The 26,998-nt window shown below is 43.6% G+C and overlaps 1 protein-coding gene across 1 annotated transcript; it reads right to left on the bottom strand.

Annotated features, from left to right (window-relative positions):
• Nucleotides 1-8,681: 8,681 nt before the first annotated feature.
• Nucleotides 8,682-26,558, bottom strand: LOC119655364 (sodium-dependent nutrient amino acid transporter 1-like). Its single transcript, XM_038061223.1, has 8 exons — nt 26,436-26,558; nt 26,224-26,378; nt 26,057-26,160; nt 22,436-22,610; nt 15,296-15,572; nt 14,908-15,093; nt 8,922-9,016; nt 8,682-8,864 (listed from the first exon to the last, which is right to left on the bottom strand). The coding sequence occupies exons 2-8, from the start codon at nt 26,290-26,292 to the stop codon at nt 8,757-8,759; spliced, it is 1,014 nt and encodes a 337-aa protein (XP_037917151.1). The 5' UTR covers nt 26,293-26,378; nt 26,436-26,558; the 3' UTR covers nt 8,682-8,756.
• Nucleotides 26,559-26,998: the final 440 nt, after the last annotated feature.

Genomic DNA, 26,998 nt, shown 5'->3' with positions numbered 1-26,998 from the left:
GACCAATCTGCCTAACATCGTTCGTACTCAAAACGGTGGAGAAGGTCATAGACAACTATATTAGAACTAACGTTCTAAAGCGTAATCCCTTACATCACTGTCAACACGCCTACCGGGCAGGAAGGCAACTGAAACTGCACACAAACACAAATTGCACTGTGCGCGTTTTTGGATATCGAAGGAGCATTCGACAACACATCGCACACAGAGATACAGGATGCCCTGAGCCGCAAAGGAGTGGGAAACACCCTGGCACTCTGGATGGGCAAAATGCTAGAAAGCAGACAAATAGAGGTACAAACAGGTACAAATTCTATTATCATGAACACCACTCAAGGCTGTCCACAGGGCGGAGTACTATCGCCGCTGATGTGGAGTATGGTAGTGGATGAACTCCTGGACGTGTTAACCAATACTGGAATACAAGTCCAGGGCTACGCGGACGACATTGTTCTAATCTGTAGGGGCAAATATGAAGATACCCTATGTGATAGAATCCAAACTGGATTAAGGGTTACTAGTGCCTGGTGCAGGAAGGTGGGACTGCGGATCAACCCAACCAAAACCACCATAGTACCATTCACTAGGAGGCGTAAGCTGGATCACCTGAAAGCCATAACATTACATGATATGGAGGTAAAACGAGAAACAGAGGTCAAATACTTGGGAATCACGCTAGACCAAAAATTACTCTGGAAGACACATGTCGGAAACACTTGTCGGAAAGCCACGAGAGCTTTGATGACTTGCAGATCCATAGCAGGAAAAAAATGGGGTTGTAGCCCGAAGATACTACTTTGGATATATACTGCAATAGTAAGACCAATGATTACCTATGGAGCGGTAATCTGGGCAGAAAGAACCCAACTCAGCACACAAGCCAGGGAATTACATAAGCTCCAAAGGCTGGCTTGCGGGTGTATCAGTGGGGCAATGAGGACATGCCCAACGGCATCCCTGGAGGTCCTTCTGGGATTAACCCCTCTCCATCTGCACATACAGATGCAGGCAAGGAGATCAATATTCAGGATGGCCGGTAGCATGAGTGAGGCGGGGAGCTGCCTAAATCGAAGGAAGATTGATATCCTTTCTAGGCGGTATCCCGAATTACTGATACCGAGGGACAACATGACAACGAGGTTTCACTTCGATAAGAAGTTTGAAACACGTTGGAGTAACAAGACAAACTGGGAAAGCGTGGCTGCGACATACGGCTTAAACCAGCAACTGATTACTTGGTACACTGATCCGTCAGTCTCACAGCAGAGGGAGCGGGTGCCGGTGTCATTGGTCCAAGGAAAATGTACTTTGAGCCAATGGGCAGGTACACTAGCATATTCCAGGCGGAAATTTACGCCATAGACAAATGTGCCTCCTTTAATCTGCAAAGGAACTATAGGGGGCAGAACATAGCTATTCTCACCGATAGCCAAGCAGCGATCAAGGCACTTAGGTCCAACCAGGTGAACTCTAAACTGGTATGGGAATGCCTTGAGAGACTGAATACACTCGGCTCGTCCAACAAGGTCTGGATACTTTGGGTTCCAGGCCATGCTGGGCTAGAAGGCAATGGGCAGCGGATGAACTAGCCAAGAAGGGAGCAGGGATGCCTTTATACGGGCCAGAACCCTTCTGTGGAATCGGAAACGGTTTCATGGCTATGAATCTAAGAAACGAAGAAAAACGGTTGAGGGAACTATATTGGGCGGGCCTACCAGGGATGGAGCAGTCCAGGGTGCTTATTGGGGGATACGAACCCATGCGCGCAAAGGATTGCTTAAACCTCACCAAAAAGAACCTCCGAATCATAGTGGGAATTCTCACTGGTCATTGTCGGCTGAACTACCACCTAGGGAAGCTAGGGATATCTACGGACACTGCCTGCAGGTTCTGTGGGGAGGAGGACGAAACCTCTATGCATGGCCTGGGACAGTGTCCAGCACTTGTGCAAAGTAGGTCGATACATCTGGGAGAACACTTAATACCAGATGCAAAGCTGAAACTTCTGGAAGTGGGGAACATACTAAAGTTCCTAACGGTTACTGGCCTGCTTGAGATACTATGATCAACAGGTACACTATAACCAGTAAAAGGGGCACAATAGTTCTTCAAGGACGCGGTGCGACTTTCCCTTAACAGAATAATAATAATAAAGGAGTAACACAAGTACTCCACCTGTAAGGTACTCCATGAATCCAGTAGTCAGGAGAAGCTTAGTAACTGGGGATGTCGACCCAATTTATAATGAGGCTTTGACCGCATTCCAGGTCGCATTCACAGAGTATGCTGAGATTCTCCCAGACGCTAGGCCAAAGATCCCAAAACTGAAGTTCACTTCGGCAACTACTAACATCATTGCTGCCGTTGACAAAATTTTGGCTAGCGAGATTACTGCTACAGAGGTTCACAGCCTGATCCACGTTCCAGCTGCCACTGTTATACGTCTCCATAATCAAATCACCAAAGCGAATAACAGAGGTATGTGCAGAAGGACTTTACTGTTCTGGGTGTTTCGACTCAACAAAAGAGTCGAAAAGTTGAGAAAGGAGATTGGTCGTGTGACGCAAGCACTCCTTGGAAATCCATCACCCAGAGTGCGTTGCGAACATCATTGGAAACTACCATCTGCCCAATGATATGCCAATCGAAGAAATTCTCGAGGTGCTGAAGCAGAAACTTGCGGTATGCTCCAATCGCATCCGTAGGTATCAGAAAAGCTTTCAGCGAAGGACAGACAACACCTTGTTCTTCCAGAACCAACGGGGATTCTACAAAAATCTCACCAATTCAGATAGGGAAAGTAACCTCGATCTGGAACAGGCAGAAGTGTTTGGAGCGAATCCAGCCGTTGCGACAGCAGCGTGGCTCCCACACCTTATGCGTTCATGCGAGGCCCTCCCCGAAATGACCATGCCTGACGTAACTGAAGTCGACGTTAAAGCAGTCCTTGACAAGGCAGGTAACTGGAAGGCGCCAGGAGTTGACAAGATTCACAACTTCTGGCTGAAGCGGTTCAAGAGCACTCACAGGATATTGGCAAATCAATTTAACCAGATGATTGCCGATCCTGATTTAGTTCCACAATTTTTCACCAAGGGGATAACTTTCCTCATCCCCAAGGAACAGGGTGCCTCTTGCCCTTCAAAATGTCGACCAATTACTTGTCTTCCTACCATCTACAAGGTCTTCACTTCAGTTCTGTGCGCGAACATCTCAAAACATCTTGATGTTCATAAATTGATAGCTGAGAAGCAAAAAGGATGCGCAAAAGGCTCCCGAGGCTGCAAAGAACAGCTTATAATCGATACTTCTTCTGAGAACAGTAATGAAGAATTGGAGCACGAAGCTATCGGTATCCTCACAAACATCAGGAGAGATACCAATCAGGCGTGGCATTTTCCAAGGCGATTCTCTAAGCCCATTGTGGTTTTATTTGGCTTTGAATCCGCTATCCCATCTTTTGCATGAAAGCAAATACAGGTTCCAAGTCAAGCATGGCATGTTGTCGAAATGTACATTAAATCTAAGTTTCTGGGGAAATTTGAACGGCGTCTGAATCTTGTCCTCAAAACTGAGCTGTACGGGAAAAATAAGATCATGGCAATCAACACGTTCGCCATTCCCGTCCTTCTATACACTTTCGGTGTGATACAGTGGAGTAATACTGATTTAGAATCTGTCAATAGACGGGTAAGGGTAGTTCTTGCAAACAACAACATGCACAATAGAGCTACCGAAAAATTGAGGATCACTATCCCACGTCATCAGGGAGGAAGGGGGGTACTTGATTTAAAAACGTTGCACTAAAATCAAGTGCATTCTCTTCGTGAGTTTTTCTATGAGAAACAATCCTCTAGCCAAATACATCAGGCTACCGTCATGGCAGATAATAAATTATCTCCATTGAACTTGAGAAGCAGAGAATGGGATCCCATGTCGAATGTTACTTCAGTCCAACAGAAGATCGACATGTGGAAAGAGAAACCAATTCACGGAGGTCATATAAAAAATTTGTTGTTATCAGGCATTGACATCGAAGCCTCCAACAAATGGTTGACAAATGGTGTACTTTTCTATGAGACCGAAGCATTCCTAACTCCAATTCAGGATGCTTCGCTCCCAACAAAAAATTAAAAACGGTACATTCTTCACGACTCCTCAATCACCAACTCCAGTTGTAGATTATGCAACTGTGAAGAGGAGACCATCCAGCACATAACATCTGCGTGCAGGATATTGAGTGGTACCGAGTACACCAATCGTCATAACTCCGTCTGCAAGATTCTCCATCAAAACCTTGCGTTGAAGTATAACTTAGTGGCAACCTACCATCCTTACTATAAGTATACTCCGCAGAGAATCTTGGAAAATGATCGGGTCAAACTACCGTAGGATCACACTATTGCCACTGACCACAGGGTTAATCATAACAGACCCGATCTAGTTCTGCTTCTGAAGGAAGAACGAGCGTACTTTATAATCGATGTAGCCGTACCGTTGGACCGGAACACTGTTGAAAAACAGCACGAAAAAATCCGGAACTACGGCCCCTTGGCAGACGATATGAAGCAGACCTGGAGACTACAAAAGATCGAAGTAATCCCAGTAGTAATTTCAGCGACGGGATTAGTCCCGCAGAACTTACATAAAGCGCTGAAAACGCTCGATCTTAGGGCTGGACTATACATGGAGATGTAAAAAGCGGTTATCCTAGCAACCTGTGCTATAGTCCGAAGAGTCCTGTTCGGCAACAATCTGACCTAATGGGTTTCAGTGTTGATCCGCACTGTCTTCGATATAAGATCCATGTCTCTGTAGTGTCTCCGCGTCATTGGCTGAAGTGTTTGCGACAATCGGGATGTAGTAATACATTTTCGCATGGTCGCACAAACTTTGCGTTAAAACGCATCATCGCTGTGATGCGGGCCTTTGGATGTTGCCTTCAGCCCATCCTTAGGTTGGTCGCCCCTCGGTCCGGTTGGGCGGGAAGAGGGTCCGTGGACTTTTTTAAATATATATATGGTTGCTATTCACTCCTTAGTGGGGTATAGCGCATCAATCAGACCTACGCCAATCGTTCACAGTTACCTGATATGTTCTTCAGCTCCCCCCAACGGTTTCCCAAGACGCTCGTACTCCACCTCTACTGCGCAAAGTGCCCTTGGGGCGACCCACTGATACGTCATCTTCTGAGTGCATTCCATTGCATGGCGTAGCCCGCAATATAATTGTTGCCCCTCCATTGTCACTTCCGTCTTCCGATCACAGTGCGTAGGAGGGTATTGACGAAAGCTTGGAACTTTTGCAACACAGCAACACAGAAAGCACACTAGCACAGAACAGTCTCAGCTTAATCTTAGTGTTGAGATAACTAATTTCCAGTTTTAGACAGGGCAGCGAATTTAGCGCTGTTAATTCTGGTTCTGTGCCATCGTCAGCAAAAACCACGACGACTCTTTCGATGTTCTGCCCATTAATACAGATAGGGGGAGTGCAATGATCTGTCAGATAAAGAATCATCAGCGTATGTGTTTGCTGAAAGATATCGCAGTCCATTGTACTCCCTCGCGGCCTCCGAAAACTACCCTCCTGCATGACACAAGTAGTCGACGCAGATTTAGGGGGCAACGCTAGCTGTACTCTACTGCATTTTGAAAACTTGGAATGTATCATATAAACGCGGTTAGAACGCAATGTTCGAAAAAAGTAAAACAATCCCAATAAAAGGGGCATAAAAACACAAAAAGGGCACAACCAGCCGCATCTGTGCAGGAGGTGCTTTAGAATCAGGATCTTTACTAATTCATAAATAGTAGGGACACATTTTATAACTTAATCTGGGGTCCAAATAACATCCCTGCGCAACGGGCAGGAATGAATTTTGACGTTTGTTAAGGATAAGGCCCAGGTGCGTCAGAGAATGCGCAAAATAGTAAAGGAGGAGAATGTGCTTCTCGAAAAGTCTTGGGGAAGCTGAGGTACATTGAGGCGAACCTCGATGTCGAGGTGGATTGTGAGGAAACGCTTGGTAGACCGAGGAAACACTCCTACCTCCGTCCTCACATGCTTTATAGTCTTGCACTTCTGGCATGCGATGTACTCTCTGGCCCAAGAATTATTTTTTTTCGTTGTCCGAATGTCTGGGTGCGGCAGATCGTGAACGGCGTGAATTACTTCCTTTCGGAAACCGGCCGGAAAATATGGTCTTGGTCCCTTGTCTGAGGTGTCGCAGTGTATACTGGAGCCGAAGATAGAAAAAAGTGTATTTGGAGTTGGTCCTCAAGCTCTAAAGCTTGTTTTGTCTGTTTCTCAACGCCATGGCGTCCGACACGCAAGTTGCTCGCTCCGTCACATACACATCCATACTAAAGACGACTGCATCTATAAAATGCATGCATCGTCTGGTGACCGAAGTGGGACTTTACTAACAGCTAAACCTGCATCCACAAGCCTAATGGCAAGGTTGCCTAGTAATAGTTAACAGTGCATATTGGCTGGATACCATTGGTGGTGGAAAAAGCGACTAGTCCGACCTCTCAAAATATTAAAACCCCATTCCATGCAGCGGAAGAAGGCTTGCGACATTATCAGCACTAAGTATCAATACCATATCAGGCCGGTTGGTATGCAGTTCCGACCAGACTTGGGGCACTTAAACTTGCTGGCAATGAGGAGACTGACAGACAACGCATGGATCCGGTTCCACCATAGTGAGACCAGAGTCAGCAAATGGCGACAGGCCATATATTGCCAAGTCTACTCTGAAGGACGAAAGTTGCAGAATGGAGCAATTCATGTCTCTGTCGTATGTGTACGTGCAGCAATAATTGGAAATCAATTGCAATTATTCATACAATATTCATATATATGCGTACGTATTCAAATGTTCGGTATCCCGACGAAATTAATAAGACTGACTAGGCTGACCCTGACCAATGTGCGAGGCCAGATAAAAGCAGCAGGATCACTCTCAAGACCATTCGACATCAACAACGGTCTACGACAAGGGGATGCGTTATCATGCGTCCTCTTTAACCTGGCCCTCGAGAAGGTGATCCGTGATGCTGAGGTGAATGCAAGAGGTACGATCCTCTTCAAGTCCACCCAACTACTGGCCTATGCTGACGATATCGACATCATGGGAAGAACCACCCGAGACGTACAAACTGCCTTCATCCAGATCGAGCAGGCGGCGCGAGATCTTGGGCTGCACATCAATGAAGGCAAGACAAAATACATGGTGGCAACGTCAGCACCGAAGACGAATCAACCAACAACATCAAACCGCACTGGTCAAACACAAACACGAACAAGAATAAGGATAGGGGAATACAACTTTGAGACCGTTGACAATTTCTCCTATCTAGGGTCGAAAATCACAACCGATAACAACTACGATGATGAAATCCGCGCACGGTTGTTGTCAGCCAACAGAGCCTACTTCAGCTTACAAAGACTGTTCCGCTCGAAACGTCTCACCATAGGGTCAAAGCTCTTACTGTACAAGACTATGATCTTGCCAGTCCTCATGTATTCCTCGGAAACTTGGGTTCTTAGCAAGAAAAATTGCGAACTCTTGGCCGCGTTCGAGAGAAGAATCCTCCGAAGAATTTTTGGCCCCCTACATGAGGATGGACGATTCCGTAGCCTACACAATGACGAAATCTATGAGCGATACCATGACCGTCCGGTTGTGGATAAAATCCGGCTCAATAGGTTACGGTGGGCGGGTCACTTAATCCGTATGGATGAAGATGATCCCACCCGGAAAGTCTATAAGGGCAATATCTATGGTAGGAAAAGAAGACGAGGCAGACCCTGCCTAAGATGGAGCGATGGCGTGGGCCAGGACGCCAGACAGCTTTTAGGGATATCGAATTGGTGGACCTCGGCGCAAAACCGGGATGTCTGGAGTTCCTTATTAAGGCAGGCCTAGACCGGATACCGGTTGTTGCGCCGTTGATGATGATGATGATTCAAATGTTCTTGCTTTTAAGCTAAAAACCTTCTTTGTGCTGTCCAAGGTCGGCGTTTTCTTCCTGCCAAGAAAATCGTCATCATCATCAACAGCGCAACAACCGGTATCCGGCCTGCCTTAATCAGGTTAATAAGGAACTCCAGACATCGCGGTTTTGCGTTGAGGTCCACCAATTCGATATTCCCAAAATCTCTCTGGCGTCCTGGTCTACGCCATCGCTCCATCTTAGGCAGGGTCTGCCTCGTCTTCTTTTTCTACCATAGGTATTGCCCATACGGGTTAAGTGACCCGCCCACCGCAACCTGTTGAGCCGGATTTTATCCACAACCGTTGTGCTATTAACTTTTAATTACTATTTCCTCTGATAAACACCATAGGTGTTCACCGCAATTCCTTATAATCCCTTTGGAAATAATTTTATTCGCTGCTTGCTTTCATGAGTTTCCATAAAATGCAAATCTTGATTCGTCCTTAACGCTCATTTGAGGCATAGAATGCACAAAGCACCCAGCGATGCTTTTCAAATAAATTGTTGATGAACTAACTTACAAGTTTGTACCCATCATGACTCCAAACGGCAAGGTTTTGGAAAAAATCAAAAAGGAAACTAGACCATCGCAATTGCAATATTGAATAGTCCTAATTAAATTAGGCACCATTGCAGGTAGAAGGAAGGATTTTCCTCCGAATAATCAAGACTCCATAACACACAGTCAATATATTTCACACTTCCTTCGAACCAACAACAGTCATTCCATCAAAAATTTATCAAACATTCTCAAGTAGTAATATTGTCCTTTTTTAAAGTGAAGTATCGATAATTTAAGAGCAAGGACGACTCGGCTGGTCCCCAGTTGGGTTCAGGTCGTGAGGCTGCCTTTACCCGCTGAAAGAAAATTAAATTCGCTAATTATTTATAATTTTCCGGAACGATTTAACATACCTTAATAAACGGTCCTTTAGGCTGTTTGAATACAACGTATGAACCCCATAGCCAAATAGTAAATATTATAAAAACTATAAAACCCCACCCAGTAGCTATGAAAAAAGAAAAAGTTCATTATCATTGAGTGTTTGTTTATTAGCTAATCTTTAAACGTAAATCAAAAGAGGATTAATTTTTTGCTAAATATTGCTAATATAATTGTGAAAGTACTGCACCAAATAAATTTATGTCAAAGGCGATCTTCCCCTATTGACTAGGGCTAGTAGAATCTAAGAGAAGCAAAGTAGAATCGAAGGCTAGAGAAAAATCCTTAGTTTTGCGCCAAAGTCTACCAATTCGATATTCCTAAAAGCTGCCTGGCGTACGTCATTGCTCCATTTCATTAACTTAAACTATAACTACAAAATTAAATTTTAAGAATCCTAAGAGAGGAGTTCTTCATTCCTCGAACACTGACTTCTCACTTATTCAATTATTTTTTCTAAAACTATTTTAAAAATCAATTGAGCCCGTAAAACCCACTTCACACGGCAACAACTACTTTCAAATCAACCTCGTGGCAGGTTGGGTCCTCTTCCAGTGTACCCGGTATCGCTCCGCCACAGCACTCTGCCCCCTGCTAAAACCTAGTGGTATCGATGAGAGAACCCGCTGTGGTCGACTGGAGGACGTCAAAATGAATGCGCGCTCTCGAAAGAAACACTTCAGCCTGTCCAAAGAGAATCCCTTGGGCCTACCACCGACGTCCAGACTAAAAGAGTGCTCCCCACGCTCGACTACCTTTTAGGGGCCTTCATATTGTGACTGCAGCAGCCTCCTAGTCAGGACAAGGTCGCCGGGGGTAGACTCTCCCCGTACACCAGCTCAGCAGGCCTGGCGGACGGTTATACGGAGGTCAAGCAGAACGAAAGGCAAGACCGCAGCCTGGACGGCTCGTCGCGCACAATAATGGCTGGCTTCGGCGTCCGGTGCCAACGTGGACCCCATTGGACTGCGGGTGGTATGCAGACGTTTGAATCCCAGGAGCTTTCCTAGCTGCGAAAAGAAAGTAGATTTAAATTGCATTCTCTGGTCTGTGATGTAATGGCGGGAACACCAAAGCGCGAAATCCACTCCCAACAGAGGGACTCAGCACATGACAGTGCTGTTATGTCCTTCAGGGATATTGCCCCCGGCCACCGTGTAAATTGATCAATGACCGTGAGGCAGTACTTGTAGCCATGCGCGTCTCTCAAAGGGCCTATAATGTAGAGGTGTATAGTGTGCCTTGTCGACCTAGAGAATAAACCTACGGCCGGAATATATGGCCTAGGTCCCTTTTCAGAGGTGTTGCAGTAGAAAGAGCTATGTAAGTCAAATATAGGGAACTCCTTGAATTTGTATCTGGAGTCCAATTGCAGGCACTGAAGAATTGCGTTATCATTCTGGGCGACAGCAATTGCCGAAAAATCAAGGGCCTGTAGTTCCGTTGAGCGGAATTCAACTGTTTTGAGAAGAAGTCGAACGGTTGCCAGTTTTGATTCACCCTTTCGTGAAGAGCGACGACTACTGCTATGTCTAAGACATCGACAAACACGGCTAAAGATGCATCTTGTTGAGATAATGCAGACGCTATTTTTGTCTACCAACTGCTGCTTGGTAGTTTCAAATACTTGGACGATTTCTGGAGACCACACAATCACTCGTGAATTATTGGTCTTAGGACCAGACAGAAAGGCGTTAAGTAATACCTAGTGGCGAGCGGCTTTGGGTAGAAAACGACGGTAGAAGTTCACTATGGCCAAGAAGGTGTTTGATCGTCTTTAGCAGTGGAAAGCTCGCGATCGCTTTCACTTTGAGTGGGTCAGGTTGAATGTCGCCAGAGGTGGTGGAATGGCCTAGAAATTTCACATGCCGCTGAAAAAACGTGCATTTGTCAACGTTGAGAATTAGGCCATTTTCAAGGAGGCGTTGAAAAATGCACTCGAGATGTGCCAAATACTCAGACTCGATGGAAGAAGCGACCAGTACGTCATCCAAGTAGACGAAACAGAAATTTCGTAGAACAGAGTGAACGAATCTGTGGAAGGTTGCGCCACATTGCACACGCGAAAAGTCATCCGTGTGAACTCGGAGGGTCCAAAATATGTTCAAATTGTTTGGGTTGTTGTTGGGGTTGCCAGCGAGCGACAGTTTGTCAAATAATGTGGAAAGTGTTGGATAAGTGGAATGGGATAGCGGTCTGGAATTGTCTGACCATTTAAGCGTCTATAATCTCCACAAGGTTTCTATTCGCTATTGGGCTTGGAGACCAAATAGAGTGGAGATGACGAACTACTGTTGGAAGGTCTGCATATATTAAGTAGTTGTTCAAAGTCTTTCCGCGTAAAGGCGAGCTTGTGGGGTGGTAGAGGACGAGAATATTGGGGCCTATAGTGTTGGTATGATGCTGGACATCATGCTTAACTGACTGAGAGAGACTACATTCGGTAGTAATGTTGCGATATTTTTGGAGGTGTGCTATAATAGAAACAGTGTTGGTGTTAGAGCAGGTTGAAATTTTCCCAGATAACCGAGGACAGGTTATGGGGTCTATCAGAGACCTATGCTGCATATCTAGCCCATAGTGACACAGGAAGTCTGCGCCTAATATGGGGACACTGACGTCACCGAAATGAAGGGCGTCCGACCCAAGCCAAGACTCACGTCTACTCACTTGTAAAAGTAAGTTGCATTGGGCGTGGAGTTTCCTGCCGCTGATTTTAGCTGCTGGGGAAATAGATCGTTGAGTCTGGAAACAGAAAGAGAGACCTCCACGCCCGTGTCTAAAGTGCATGGTGTGCGGCTACCCGAACATGTTCGAGGCTGCTCTTTAGAGCGCAAAGCATCCACCGCGCGGTCCATTTGGCCACATTGTTCGTAAACGCAGCTAATTGCCTCTGCAGTTCCGACAGACAGACAGAGATACCTCCGCGACCACGGAGCGCGTATGCACCTCTTGTATCTTATCTGCTATCGTAGCCAACAACTCAAGACAATCGCCGTTAGGAGTTCCGCATCGACCTTATCTCCACCCAGCTGCTTTATTTCCCGAAGCAGATGGCTGGGGGTGCGGTCGCCAAGCATTAAATCTGCCAGCAAGTGATTCAGCTTGACTATCTCACTCACCGACAGCCCCCTGACGAAGTCGTCCTTCAACCGGACGTAGGAGCTAGGTCAGCACATCAGCGAGGAGTGCGATGGATGCCTCGCCCGAACCGACTAACGCGTCCGTCGTGATACCCGCTAGTGCGAATTACACCTCCACTTGGAGAAACGACACCTTCGCCTTTCGCCGCCGTTTCCCTAACCAAAACGGCAGTTGGCAGGGTGGAAGACCCCGCGACATCTTTCCTATTGCGTGACATTATTAGTGAGGCAACATCAGAAGAACCAGAAAGGAGCGAACAAGAAAAACCTAGACCACCTTTTGACCTGGAAAGAAATGGATAGTGCCGACTCTTGCTACCTAAGGTGTTTTACTATCATTTCTAAATAGTTATATATGATATATACATATATCGTGTATTACTGTCTGTTATTGTCTAAGTTCAATAGAGATGCTATTATTTTGCTGATTGTTGATACGACCGACCAGCATTTTTTGCCAAATTAGTTACCAACTAGTTGCTAGTAACTAGTTGCCAACACTAGTTATGAAAATAACCCTGCTTCCTTTTTCTTTCAATAGGTGCAAGAATTGATGGCCTCGAAGCTGCTAAGCTTGTGGCCCCAGATTGATGTGGTTCCGGAACTGTCAATAGCTTGTTACCGCTGGCAACCTTGAAATTAGCAACCTTGTTTACGTCGACAGCAACCATCCATCGCCCATCACAAATGGCGAAATGACTTATAGACTTTCCGGGCTAGATCCTACTCATTAGAAGGTCGTGTTATCGCTTATAAATTTCATAGGTATTTAGGCTATGAAATCGTCCATCCTCTTGTAAGCCAAAGAATCTTCAGATTATTCTACTCTCGAACGCGGTCAATCGCAATTTTCCTTACGAATTCTTTCAGTCATGACCGATTGACATGAAATTTGGGGTAGGAATAGAGGGCGACATAAGAAAGAAAAGTTATATATCACCGATGTGCCTTGATGAATGCCAGAACATATAGGGAGGCCAATATAGGCTCGGATCATTATCTCGTTGACATGGTGTTCCAGGCTCGAATTACAACACCGCAAAGAATCCCCTCTTACAATCAGGTGAGAGTAAATACTGAAGCAAACTACACAAAGGCCTCCTTAACACCTATTAGCAGGAAATTGATGCCTCAATAATCCTAGCTAACAGATGTCCTGAAGATGAAGCATCAAATATGATCTTCACAGCCACCTGAAGAGCGTTATCATTGATGCGATCAGAAACATACTTGTCCCCAGCCGCAAGAAAAGTCGGAACGGCTGATCCGACGACGAATGTAAGATAGCTGAATTGAACTGAAGAATGCCGCATACCGAGTAATGTTGCACTCTCAAAGATGGGGACATGCGCAGAAGGCCAGGACTTCACAGACGGAAAAAGGGAGCTTGGTAGGACCAACAGGTCTGTGAACTCGAAAAACACAGGGAACAATGACACCAAGCACGGAAATTTTACCAACAAGTCAACAGGATGAAGCCTTACACACCTCGATGCTCATCCTGCCGAGACAAAGAGAGAAATCTGATTTCCGATAAGGTGGCCATATTAGAGCAATAGGTTGAGTATTTTGATGAAATGGTAAAACCGTGTAAAACTGTACACGGTCATGAGAGAATTCGGTATCCCGGCCAAATTGATAAAACTGACTAGGCGCGATGCAGGTGTGAATGCGAGAGGCACCATCCTCTTCAAGTCAACCCAACTACTGACCTACGCTGACGATATGGACATTATGGAAAGAACAACCCAAGATGTACAGTCTACATTTATCCAGATCTAGTCGACGGCGGGAGATCTCGGGCTGTACATTAAGGCAAGGCGAAGTACATCGTGGCAACGTCAGCGCCGAAGAACAAAGGACGAACAACATCGAATCACACTGTTCAAACGAAAACAACAAAGGTTGAAAATTTCTCCTATCTGGGGTCGAAAATCATAACCGATAACAACTATGACGATGAAAGTCGTGCACGGTTGTTGGCAGCCAACAGAGCCTATTTCCGCTTACAAAAATTGTTTGACTCGAAACGACTCACCATAGGCTCCAAGCTCTTGCCGTACAAGACTATGATTTCGCCAAATTTTATGTATTCCTCGGAGACCTGGGTTCTTAGCAAGAAAAATTGCGAAATCTTGCCCACGTTTCAGAAAAGAATCCTCCGAAGAATTTTTGCCCCTCTACATGAGCTTCGACGATTTCGATTCCGTAGGCTAAATAACGACGAAACTTTGTGTGGTTGAAAATCAAATCCAGTTCAACAGATTACGGTGGGCGGGTCACTTAATCCGTATGGACGCGGATGATCCAACCCGGGAAGTCTATAAGGGCAATATCTACGGTAGAAAAAGCAGATGAGGAAGACCCTGCCTGAGATGGAACGATGGCGTAGGCCACGACGCCAGACAGCTTTTAGGGATATGGAATTAATAGACCGGGGTGCAAAACCCGGATGTCTGAAGTTCCTTACTAAGGCAAGCCTAGACCGGATACCGGTTGTCGTACCGTTGATGGTGATGATGATTTAATAGGGTTAGTTCTTCCGTTTTTAGTGCTGCCATGGCCACCATGTACTTCGCCTTGTCTTGATTAACATAACATATAGCAGAGCCTAAACCAGGTATAAAGTCTTTTAGGATTAATTTAGACCACGGATTTATTTTGAGAAACACAAATAATGAGGCATATAGTCTCTTCTTTCTTCTCTGACTCAGCGTCGAAAGAGTGTGCTTAGTTTATGCATTTATATTTAGGTTACCCGCAAAACAGTGTTAAATTAAATTAAAAATCCAAACAAGGTGCAAAACATACTCACCATAACCCACGAAATCCATTGTCACTTTCTGAGCAGAAGATACTCCGGACTGTATTCCATCATAAACCAACTGATAAGCCAGAAGTATGATAATTGAAACTGGTATCGTATACCACGCCATTCGCCATATCGACCTGGTTCTGAAGCCAAACATGAATTCGATATCGTCGCAAATCCTCTTTACACCTGACCAAAGTACAAACATTGCTAAGTGGAGTATCAACAAGCGGACATAATAGCCCGAAAGTGCATCTAAATATATCATTCTCCCGAAAAAGAACAAATTAAATGAACAAATAGTGGAATTATGCAAATTGAAAGTGAAAATTGAATATAAAATTGAAAAATGTGTTTCAGTAGGTTCACGGAGTATATGCAGATAAGATACCATATATCCAGTCAAATGCGATCAGTTCAAGGACTGCATTGAATCCGATGGCATACGGAACCCCGTAGAGGTCCAGTAGATTAGCAACATTTTTGCCAATCGGCGTTGTGTAGACGCTGCTAAATAAAAATGCTATCAGTGTCAGGGGAACTGCCAGTTTCGATGCCTTCTTGATGAGGAATTCGTCACGTAGCATTTGCACCACGAAGAACATAAGCGCCGAAATACTTGCGATGCCCAGAAGAAAAATTAGTGAAAATAACAACAAAGAAGTTATCTGAAAAGCAAACAAAAATAAGTTGACAAACGAATACTGCTCTCGATTTAATATTTTAAATTTTGTTTATCATAGTAATTTGTAATGGAAGATTATTACTGATTATTTGCGACGCAGTAAATGATTCTCAGAAAGTGTTGATTTATATTAGCGTAAGAATAATTGAATATACATATATGCATAGATATTATATGCGCATTGAATATTTTGATTTTTCTATCTGCTCACATGGCTAGTGAGACCGAGACATTAATAGCCAATCGACCATGTATTCCAATTTTTAACCCTAATTATGATTTGCTATTTACGTCATGAACGTTTTACATATCTTTTCCCATTGAACAGCCCTGACCCGTGTGCTAAGCCGAGATGGCCGACCCATTGAAGTTATTTCAAAAAGAAATGCTTGCCACGTTGTTAAATTAATTCGTCACTCCTCCATTTCTTTTTCCAAAGGATATACTCCTACCTTCTAAGCTCTGCAGGAATGAGGTGGAGGAAAGCCATAGCCTCTGAACACTGGTGTGTCATGCCTCTACCTCTGAACAGAGTGGCCCATTGTACTCAACTTCCCTGCTTAACGGGGGGACATTTATGTATAGCATGATTGAGGTGGACAAAGGGTGGTATATGACCTAGGGCGAAACGAGGATTGGTACCCACGATGGAACATAAAACCTGGGAAACGCCTGCTGAACCAACACCAACACCTCTACTACCAAACCCTATCTCCACCTCCACGTGGTGACCGCTGGGAGCTCCTTCTTAACAAAAAGCTGCAGACGGAGAAGGATGAAGGCGAGTCTCCCGTGCCTAAAAACGGGACAAACTGTACCAACTGGTCCTCCAGGTTCGGGGTTGGGTAGGGCTGACAACACTACACGGAAAACAACTTGTTATGAAGCCACAAAAGGAGCCTCGAGCTGGACGGATAACATAACGACGAACCTGGCGACGACAACGCAATAACGATTTACGCAATTTCTCATGGAACGTGCGCTCCATGTACAGAGATGGAGCTGCCACGCAGTTAGCCGATACCCTGTCCCAATATAGGGCTGATGTAACAGCGTTACAGGAGATGCGTTGGACAGGGACCGGTTTCCTGGAGAAGAATATACACTCGGATCACTATCTCATTGGCATGGTGCTCCGAGCTCGAATTACAACACCACCCAGAATCCCCTCTGACAATCAGGTGAGACTTAACACTGAAGCCATCCACAACAAAGCCCTCCACAACACTTATAAGAGGGAAATGGATGCCGCAATAACCCAAATCAACAGAGATCCTGGAGATGAAGTATCAACAAATGATCTTCACAATCATCTGAAGAACGTTATCATAAATACAGCCACAAACATACTTGGCCCCTGCCGCAAAAAAAATCCGAATGCCTGGTTTGCAGATGAATGTAAGCTAGCAACGGAACGGAAGAATGCTGCTTACCGAGTAATGTTGCATTCTCAAAGAAAGCAGGCACGCGTAGAGGCTTATCACAACTCCGACGAGCGGAGAAGCGACTTCACACACGGAAAAAGGAAGCCTGCGAGAACCAACAAGTCTGTGAGCAACCGCACCAGGCGCGCAAGTTTTACCAAGAAGTCAGCAGCAACAAGCCTTACACACCTCGATGTTCATCCTGCCGAGACAAAGAGGGACATCTGATTTCCGACAGAATGGGCAGAATGGGCATATTGGAGCGATGGGTTGGGTATTTTGATGAACTACTGAAAAATCAGAACATCGGCGAGTTGGGGGTTCCGCCAACTGAAGATGACGGACAAATACTGCCACCACCAAGTATAGAAGAAGCAGTCCCTGCAATTCATCGGCTTAAAAATCATAAGTCGCCAGGAGCCGATGGAATTACACCCGAATTGGTTAAATATAGAGGCGACCAATTACACCAGTAGTTCATCAACTTGTGCTCAAGTTCGCAACAGCGAATCAATGCCTCAAGACTGGTAAAGAGGCAATATCTGTCCCATACAAAAAAAGGGAGATATCACACAGTGCAGCAATTATAGAGGTATCACGTTGCTGAGTACCATCTACAAGATATTCTCCGCTATGTTGCTAGCCCAGAACTTCATTGACCCATACCAAAGAGGCTTCAGATTTTCCCTGTGCGGCAAACGATGGAAAAATTGTTGGAATGTGGACACCAGTTGCACCATCTATTCATCGACTTTAAAGCCGCCTACGATAACATAGCCAGGGTAAAACTGAACACGGCCATGAGAGAATTCGGTATCCCGACGAAATTGATAAGACTGACTAGGCTGACCCTGACAAATGTGCGAGGCCAGATAAAGCAGCAGGATCACTTTCAAGACAATTCGACATCAACAACGGGAATGCCCTATCATGCGTCCTCTTCAAACTGGCTCTGGAGAAAGTGATCCATGATGCCGAACTAAATGCGAGAGTCCATCCTCTATAAATTCACCCAACTACTGGTCTGTGCTGACGATATCGACATCATGGGAATAACCACCGGATACGTACAAATTGTCTTCAACCAGATCGAGCAGGCGTTGATTGGCGCGAGATCTTGGGCTGCACATCAATGAAGGCAAGACAAAATATATGGTGGCAACGTCAGCCCCGAAAACCAACCAACCAACAACATCAAACCGCACTGGTCAAACACGAAGAAGAATAAAGATAGGAGAATGCAACTTTGCGACCATTGACAATTCCTCCTATCTAGGGTCCAAAATCACAACCGATAACAGTTACGATGATGAAATCCGCGCACGGTTGTTGTCAGCCAACAGAGCCTATTTCAGCTTACAAAGACTATTCCGCTCGAAACGTCTCACCATAGGGTCAAACTAGTGAATTATGCCCAGTCAGAAGACACAAAATACTTCTGCAAGTCTTCCACCTTTGCGACTAAATAAATTTTGAAGTATGTTTTTTTTGCTCTAGTAGGATGAGTTTGATGTACCTAGCAGTATAAAGACTCTGCCACTGGTCCTTATAAGAACTCTGTTCTAGCTTTTTGAATGCAGCACTAACCAATGCTACTGACACTTGCTGGTTCCGGTCAAGGCATAAGGGAGGTTGAACCCTCTTTTGCTAAAGTATCCCAGATTTAATTTCCCTCTACATCACAATGACCAGGTACCCAAAGCAGTTCCACCGTATTAAATGTAGAAATAAAGTTCAATCGATTTCTACATTTCTGGACGATTTTCGAGGTGATGAAACGACTTCTCAACGCCCCTAGTGAAGTTTATTTATGCGGTTGCCTTTTAACCGCGCGTGAACCACACAGAGTGCTACTTTTAGGATCGCATACTTTTCATCCTGGAAGATCTTTGCATATTGTCCCCAGGAGAAACCCACTTCTTCCATTTATTCGAAGGACTTTTGCTCCAGAACCCTGTTCTGTTTTTGATCCATCGGTGTAGAAAACCTGACTATATCCAGACATGCATTCATGTGATCCGTGCCACTTTTCAGGATAACTTCATATCTTCTGTCAAACAGATGTGTGGGGATCCGAGAATCAGAAGGCATTAAAAAACTGGATCCAGTTCCTCCAATAACTGTTCTAATACTGTGTACCCTCCACGTCCGATGCTTCCCCACAGATCTAAACAAACTAGTATAGGAACTACTCGCTTGAAATATAATATATATGTATCTGAGAACTGCAAATTGAATAATGCATCTAGAATTGCGCTGGACATCGGGCTCAAGACACCGGTAATACCTAGACACAAAGTTCTTTGCAGTGAAGTTAACATAGTTTACAGTGAAAACTCTTTTATTTCAGCTTAACCCACCCCACTATAGATGGATAAGCAAATATCACCCTAATGAACAACATCCACATTACTGAACGAGACCAAATTCCCCGTGTCAAGGTAAAAGTTCGCCTGAACAGCACATAGACTTTGAATGCGCAAGTTAGATCCTAAGAAGCTGGAATAACACGTAGATAATTCTCAAAGAGTCGAAAGGTTGTACCCGTCATCTCTGGAAGGCAACGACCATTCATTTTCCTTCTTTCTGCAAATAATAGCAATATGACACTATTTGGATCTATTTAATTTCCATGGCTGAGCAATCAATGGTGCATTGTATATTTGTTCACACCGTCCCGAGATCTCAATTAACAGCTACTACAACCACGTCATCTGCGTAAGCTTGATCGTGTATTGGCAGATTTTGCAGTTTACATACATAGTACTGAATCGATCAATATACTGCAGAGAGGTGGCGACAACATACTTCCTTGGGCAGCCTGTCGTTGCTTCTATTGCCAAGTAGCACTCAAGACCTACTTCAGCACATGTCAGCCTCTGCGTTAGCATAGCATAGATCCACTTGATTAAAGTTTCATCGACACCAAGATCTTTGGCGGTATCAGAAAGCTCTTCAATGTCCACGAACACCTTTTCATGGATAATAACCGTTCTAGCAACACTTTCGTGTTGAAAGATTAGCAGGAACCACTAACTCTCTTCCTCACAGTACGTTCTAAAAGTACCTTGCTTCGAACACTTAACGAACCTCTTATATTCACTCTGCGTTCTTGACGTTTAACCAGCCTTCATTTTTATTGCTTGCTTTCCTGACCTTTGCAGTTCTTGGTTGCACTAGAAAAAAGTTTTACCACGTTTGCCACGGGTAGTAGGACAAGTCACTTCAAAGCACTCTAAAAGTGTGTGAGTGTGTGATCGACTGATGAAAAAGGAGTACTTAGTCGCCTAGGGTGCTGCTCTTTATACCCAAGAAGTTCTCTAGGATTTCATCTTTGAATTGTAGTCTGTTGCAGTACCCCAGTGCAGAGATCATAAATCTGTTGATCTTAGGCTTCTTGCGAGTATTAACGCTGACAGAAGACCCTGCCACGCCCAGTGTAGGTTTACCCAGGCCACCAGTTTGTCCTGAACTTTCGCCGAAGATTCCGCTTCCTTGCGTCTGATTTGTGTAAGAGCCTTCCCAGGTTCACTGTGTCCAATGTGTCCATTTTCGCTCAAAACTGTTTCCATCTTTACTAAATATCTTTATTATCCGCAAATATGCATATTTCGGCGACTTTTTGTCACCTTCGTCGGTGCTTGGGTTTAAATTCAAACCTTTACTAAATGTTTTTATTATCCGCAATACAGTGAAGCACTGATAAAAGTGAAGCACTGATGAAGGTGCTAAGTAGTTGCTGAAATAGGCATATTTACCGATGATAAAAAAATTTAGAAAAAAACGCTCTAAACTCAACTTTTGTTAATTATTACCAGCTCCTCCACCACAACGAGTTGGGGTCCGAAGGGAAAGTTTTGTAAACTTCACGCATAGCAATGTTCACAAACGTCCTTTGGCGATACCTGATGGTCTTAATTACAACCCATTAGGCCATTATCCAGGATCCCCTACTCTATATTGTTTACTCCACATAGAGTCGCCTTACACCTTTTGCTATTATGGACCGTTATTCAATTTTGAAGTGCCCAAATGCTGCTCGGCGACAGTATCGAGGCCCCCCAGAATACACGGATTTCCAATACAAAAGAGAAGGAGGCTTTCTATGAGTAACTCAACACAGTCCAGGAGAGGCTTCCTAAAGGTGACAGTGTGATCGTCATGGGTGAACTGAATGCCAGAGTGAGCTCTGATAACACCTTGCTCGAAAGAGTGTTGGGGTACACGGTCCTGGAAACCGTAATGCAAAGGTGAGAATTTTGCGACTTTCCGTAGTTTCCAACACTTCATCATTGGTAATAGATTGTTCAAAAACAGGGCTGCTCACAAAGTCAGTTGGCTTGCAACTAACCAACAACGTACATCTAATCAGATCGACCACATCACGATCAGCAGTGTATTTAAGGGTTGCTTCTGGATGTGCGAAACACGGGAGGTGCTGACATATTGAATGAGACCAGACATCTTGAACATCTTGCCTGAAAATATTGGTTACCATTTGGCCATTTGCTCTTCTCCCCAGTGAAAATAAAGATTTTGGGCACGTCCCGAGCGGGACTATATTGTCTGCTACCGCGAACGAGGGCGAATGCAGTTGAGCTCCGATACAGTGGAAAATTTCGGGAAGTGAAACGTAGCGTGAATCATACCAAACGGAAATTTGTTATTGCGCCGGCCACTATACGATTTCGCTACCGTATATCGCATCACGAATCAATTGGTAGGTTGTTGCAAGTCTTTCGATGATCCTGTTAGGGACGTTAACGATAGACTTCTCATCCACGACGACAGTCAACTTATTAAGTAGAGGAAACATTTTATCACAGTTCTTAACCATATAACATATGGTCAAGTTCCACCAGCATTCGTAAGCATGTATTGATGTCTCATGCCCCGTTGCTAAAGAACTAACTCCTCCGGTGAAATAGTGAAATGTATTATAAAATTGCTTCACGCATCAGCGCAACTTCGATGACGTGCCGTTCCGCAACTGGTGTTCTTTGTGATCGACGTGTCAGTAAACGTCTCAAATCCGAAATTTACCAAAGTATCGTTCGCCCTGTCGCCCTCTATTATTTTGAGTGTTGTTTGAGTATAAAAGATAATGAACGGTACCTCGCGGTAATTGAGATGAAAATGTTGCGTTGGACCACTAACGTAAGACGCCATGATCACATCCGAAATGAGGATATCCGCGATCGAACTGGGGTCGCATTCATCATGGAAAATTTACAAGAGAGACCTCTTCGATGGTATGGACATGTAATCAGTAATGTAATCATGTAAAAGGAAGTTACTATATACTCTCAGTCAGTCAGTCTATAAGTTTACAAATGTTCGTCGCTGACGTGAATATCGTCAACGACAAAAATATTTCCACGGTATACATGAGAGGTCTAGTTTTATATTCCTTCAAAATTACCTGCGGCACATAATCAAACTTCGCAATTGCTTCTGAATAGTAGATGAAGACATTTTGAAAATGGTCCTCAAAGTTCGCATGTGACGTTTGTCCTAAATTTCCAGCAGCAGCAAAAAAGGTGCACCCAACAGCTATAGTAAGCAAAGCGTTGACTGAAGTCGTGATCAGAATATCCCTAGAAGGAGAAAATATTATTCAAATTCTCATTTACGTGGTTATAAATAATTCTGTTTTCATCACTGTTTCTGTTCTGTCACTGAATAAGTCAAGAACTGGACTTTGAACCTTTCAAGAAAAGCAACGCCATGAAAAGGTAATCTCCTAAAAAACCAATTCCTCCTCTTGCACCCAAATCATAAGAAAAGGAAAGGACTAGGAAAGCATCAAAATTTACCCGTTAAAGTCGGAGAAAATTTGAAGAAATATTTTCAAACAAGTCGGGAACCGAGAGCTCAACACAGCAGGCATGATTTTGTGGATTTTTCATGTTAGAATATTTGAAGAAGATGATTTCATTTATACATACGACGCAATACTGATATTTTATCTCTTAGGGAGCAGTAATTTAACACAAAAGGGGACTACGTTAACTTTGGTAATAATGAAAAGATTTCCACCAAACTTTCCAGTATGGTGATCAATTTCATGGGTCTAGGATGAACTTAAGTAGGAGGAGTAAGCAGTAAATTTTAGAAAATCTAAAAATATACTATTGCAGTGGCCGCTCGAAAATTATATATGTGCTGCTCTGAAATTAGAATAAAAGGTTCTAATTTCCGACCTTGAAAATTCATTTTTTGTTTACAAGGTATTTTCTTATTCTTTATTTCCCATTTTCCATATATATGGCCATAATCTGTTTTCTGGGTAAGGCAGACGAATGTGTTTACGCACTGAATCATGGGCTTGCGCAATGGTAAGCCTTTGTACCATCAACTAAACGCATCTCTATCATTAGAGAACTAGCCTGGAATCATTTGACATCTTATTTCAAGTTAGCCCTTCCATTCTCCCGTGTGTAAGGGAGAGGAAAAGAGTTGCCATCCGGTCCTTTCACCCAAACGTTAATACGGCTCAATGCTCGTCCGCATCTCTCTCAAACACGCTGGAGAGAGCTCACATGTTTCTGAGTAAAGTTGCTGACTAATTGCACCCTATCTTTAAAAAAAAAAGGTGTGATCGGTGTCGTGCACCACCTCATTGCAGACACACATTCAGAGACGCATTCCTTTTCAATGTTGTGCAACCTTAACCGCTGCTTTGATTTACTCGAAAAAGACTATTTTCGAGTCGAGCGTCAATTCTGGATACCCTTGGTTTTAACTCAATAAACAACTCGCCGATCAACACAGAAGGCAATTTCGAGATTACCTTTTTTGTCACGATGACTAGTTCGATTTGTACCAAGGGAAAGCTGAAAACTAGAGCAATCATCCATTCGCTTGTCCGCCGTATAAATATGCTAAGTCTTCTTGCCTCATTCAACAGTGCGGAACAAATACCACAACATTAACTGCACAACTACATAGATTTTGAATGTTTTTAGCATATCTTCAATTTTACGAAAGTAGAGGCATTTCTGAAATCAAGCACTACGAGGAGTGCTACTCACTTTGAAATCAACGGCTATGCGCTTCCGCTCGATAAACAGTATCAACTGCATATCTCCTTGCTCTAAAACCGACCTGACTTGGGGGTAAGTCCCCAGCATCACGTATTGCTCAAAGTCTTCTTCTCATAAACTATGTCAAGCATACAGTGTTCAAGACGCAGAGGACAGCTCTAGATCTCCTTTTCTTTTGCTGACCAGTGTGAGTCTTTTCACTTTCCAACGATAAGGGAAAATGTCCGCTTCCAGGCATGGCTTGAGTGCTCCGAAGTGGAACAGCAATTTATATACCTCTGCCTGGGTTCAATCAGGTTCCACCGGTTCTATTTTTGTTAAAGGAACTGCCTCCTTCCACGCTGTAGTCACCAACCCAAACAAGATCCGTAGAAACCAATGTCCACATAATGCTGCCCATCTGGTTAACATTAAATGAATAGGATTTCTGCAAAGCAACGATTTGGCGGGTGATTCGTTTATAGAGGAGTTCCCACGGGATCCAAATTACCACGTCCACTAGGTCCTGGCCAGCAGCGAGCTCTGTTTATCACACTGTGGAATTTTCTTTTAGCTGATTTGCTCGTTTAAAAGTTGTACCGAATGGTAGAGTTTATGACATTCATTTCGCAGCTCGGAAATTTCCGCGGCCCCTCAATACATAGAAGGCTTGTCACGTTCGGGTACCCTACAGGTCTTTAACTGTATGACAGTATCAGCAACAGCGCCACTAACCTCCGAATTGACCAAGTGTCCTCCAACGCGGCTTTATCTATTTCAAGAGCTTATGCGACTCTCCCGATGCCGGGCTAGTGCATACCGAAAGATAGCCTCAACCACTTCGAACGAAATGTATTGTTGGCCGTTCGCTCGAGGATCTTCTAGAACTCGCCGTCCGTCCATCAACAACACTAGTGATTCCGTCCTTCGTTCGAAACATAATGGCCGGAATATATTCGTGCATCCGCTGTTTAGAATTGAAATCGTCCTAAACAAACATCTGCTCTTTTGGGCCCAAGACAATGTGACAGTGCGCTTTACTTCCCACATTATTTTATACATTGTAAATTCCTTGAATAAATGCATATGTATGGTCCTTAATCTCCTATGAAATTGTTTTGAAATGTGGTCATGGACCTTTATTTTTGCACTTATTAAAAACGCTTGCAAATTGGAAATGATAAGAAATTAAAATTACCCAAAACTTTTTTTCTGATTTTCAAGCTGGTGCTGTATTTACTTTATTTAAGCATATATTGGATGACTCCTAAGAATGGGTCTTTGAAATAATTGACCCCTTTCTAACCGTCGCGCTCCGCCCATATTCCCAATATTAAAATAATTTCGGAATGGCACATGGCTATATTCGATGGGAAAAATGTTGGACGCCCCAACGTGGTTCATTGCTTGCGTGCGGGTTCACAGTTCTAACCTTCCTTTCAAAGTTAGTGTGAAAAGGTGTTTCTGAGAAAAGTGCACGTGACAGAGAGACAGACAGACAGTGAACCGTTTTTAAGAAGGTGTTATTTCACATAATACCTTAAAAAGTAAACGTGTGGGATAATGACAGAGTTACAACCAGCAGTTCTACCACATTTCCGTGATATTTTAAAGACTTCAGGAAGCTGATTTCGCACAGAGAAGGTCGAAGGATTCAAAGACAAAAGCAATGATGCAAGTAAAACCAAACCAGTATACGGAAATATCTATGTTGGTCTTTTGTTCTCCAATCTTTGTTCGATAGTTGGACAGCTCATCTCTATCTTGTTCACCATCACTCCGTAGATACTTTAATCCATAAACTTGATCTTAATGAAATCGAGGCATTTTCAGATTGTACAATAAGTTGTATCATAAAATCTCTAACTCCTCAGCGTGAGATATACATACATACTCACAGTTCTTCAGACAATTGTTCACCTAAAGGTGCGAACTCATTGAGAAATATCCAAGATATATGAACAGATTGAATAGGGTTCAAAACTTGCATAAGTACGTAGATATATCTAATGACTTACGTAAACATATTATAGGAAAATTTGTTGAAAGAAGCAAACATAGTGGTAGGTCCAAAACAAATGCCTAATGAAAAGAAGACTTGCACCAATGCGTGATACCAAATCTGAAAATATATAAAAATATATTGAATATAATGTAAACTTATGTATTGAAGGTGAGCAATTACCTCCAGACTTTGGAATTCTTTCCAGTCAGGTTGAAACAGTTGTAAAACGCCATCCCATCCATTCGGCATAAGTACGGTCTGGGCAAATAACACAATCAGAACAGCGAAAGTGACGAATCCTAGAAAACAGCCTATATGACTCAGAATACGAAGGCCTGCAAGATAGATTCTAATTAACGTTAGAATTCCACAATTTATACGTTTTGAATTACCTTTTACTACAATGAATGCAACTGCTACCCAGCAAATAAACAAACCGATGATCAGTTCATAGTTTACCAAAAACAAAACAGTCAACGATGTGTTGTCCTTTATGGGTGGAATGATGTCACTGTAAAATATTTTTTTCAGATTCAGATTTTTTTTAAATTCAAACTTTTTTCAGATTCAGTTTGAATCTTCAGGCAGGCGGCTATCAAGGCACTTAGGGGCAGCCAGGTGATCTCTGAATTGGTATGGGAGTGCCTTTATAAAATTAAGCTCGCACAATAGGGTCTAGAGGTGGGTAAAATCACCTTAGCAGATAATATCATATGGTATCACTTTTTAAAAGGTGATGTTACATTTTATGCAGGAGAAGAAAAAAAACAAAAGATCCCATAAGATAATGGATAGTACAATACTATATTTTCACAAGCAAAGAACAGGGAATCATGATTTTTACGAAGGAGCATTATTTCCCTTAGAATCATTACTTGGCAAAAAAGTTCGTCTATCACACACAAAATCGAAATCAGATTCATTCATTCCAATTCATAACATTACAAATCACTTG

This window comes from Hermetia illucens, chromosome 4, assembly GCF_905115235.1.
Source record: "Hermetia illucens chromosome 4, iHerIll2.2.curated.20191125, whole genome shotgun sequence".
NCBI classification, from domain to species: Eukaryota; Metazoa; Arthropoda; class Insecta; order Diptera; family Stratiomyidae; genus Hermetia; species Hermetia illucens.
Note: the sequence above shows the minus strand (reverse complement) of the source record. Positions and strands in the feature narration are given on the sequence as shown.

Bases quoted from the DNA above. Each gene is read 5' to 3' on its own strand.
- LOC119655364 (XM_038061223.1), bottom strand. From the start codon at position 26,292: ATGCCGAATGGATGGGATGGCGTTTTACAACTGTTTCAACCTGACTGG. The intron at 26,161-26,223 runs GTAATTGCTCAC...ATATATTTTCAG, and splicing joins AAGAATTCCAAAGTCTGGAG to ATTTGGTATCACGCATTGGT. The intron at 22,611-26,056 runs GTAAGTCATTAG...TTCTCCTTCTAG, and splicing joins TTTTCCTATAATATGTTTAC to GGATATTCTGATCACGACTT.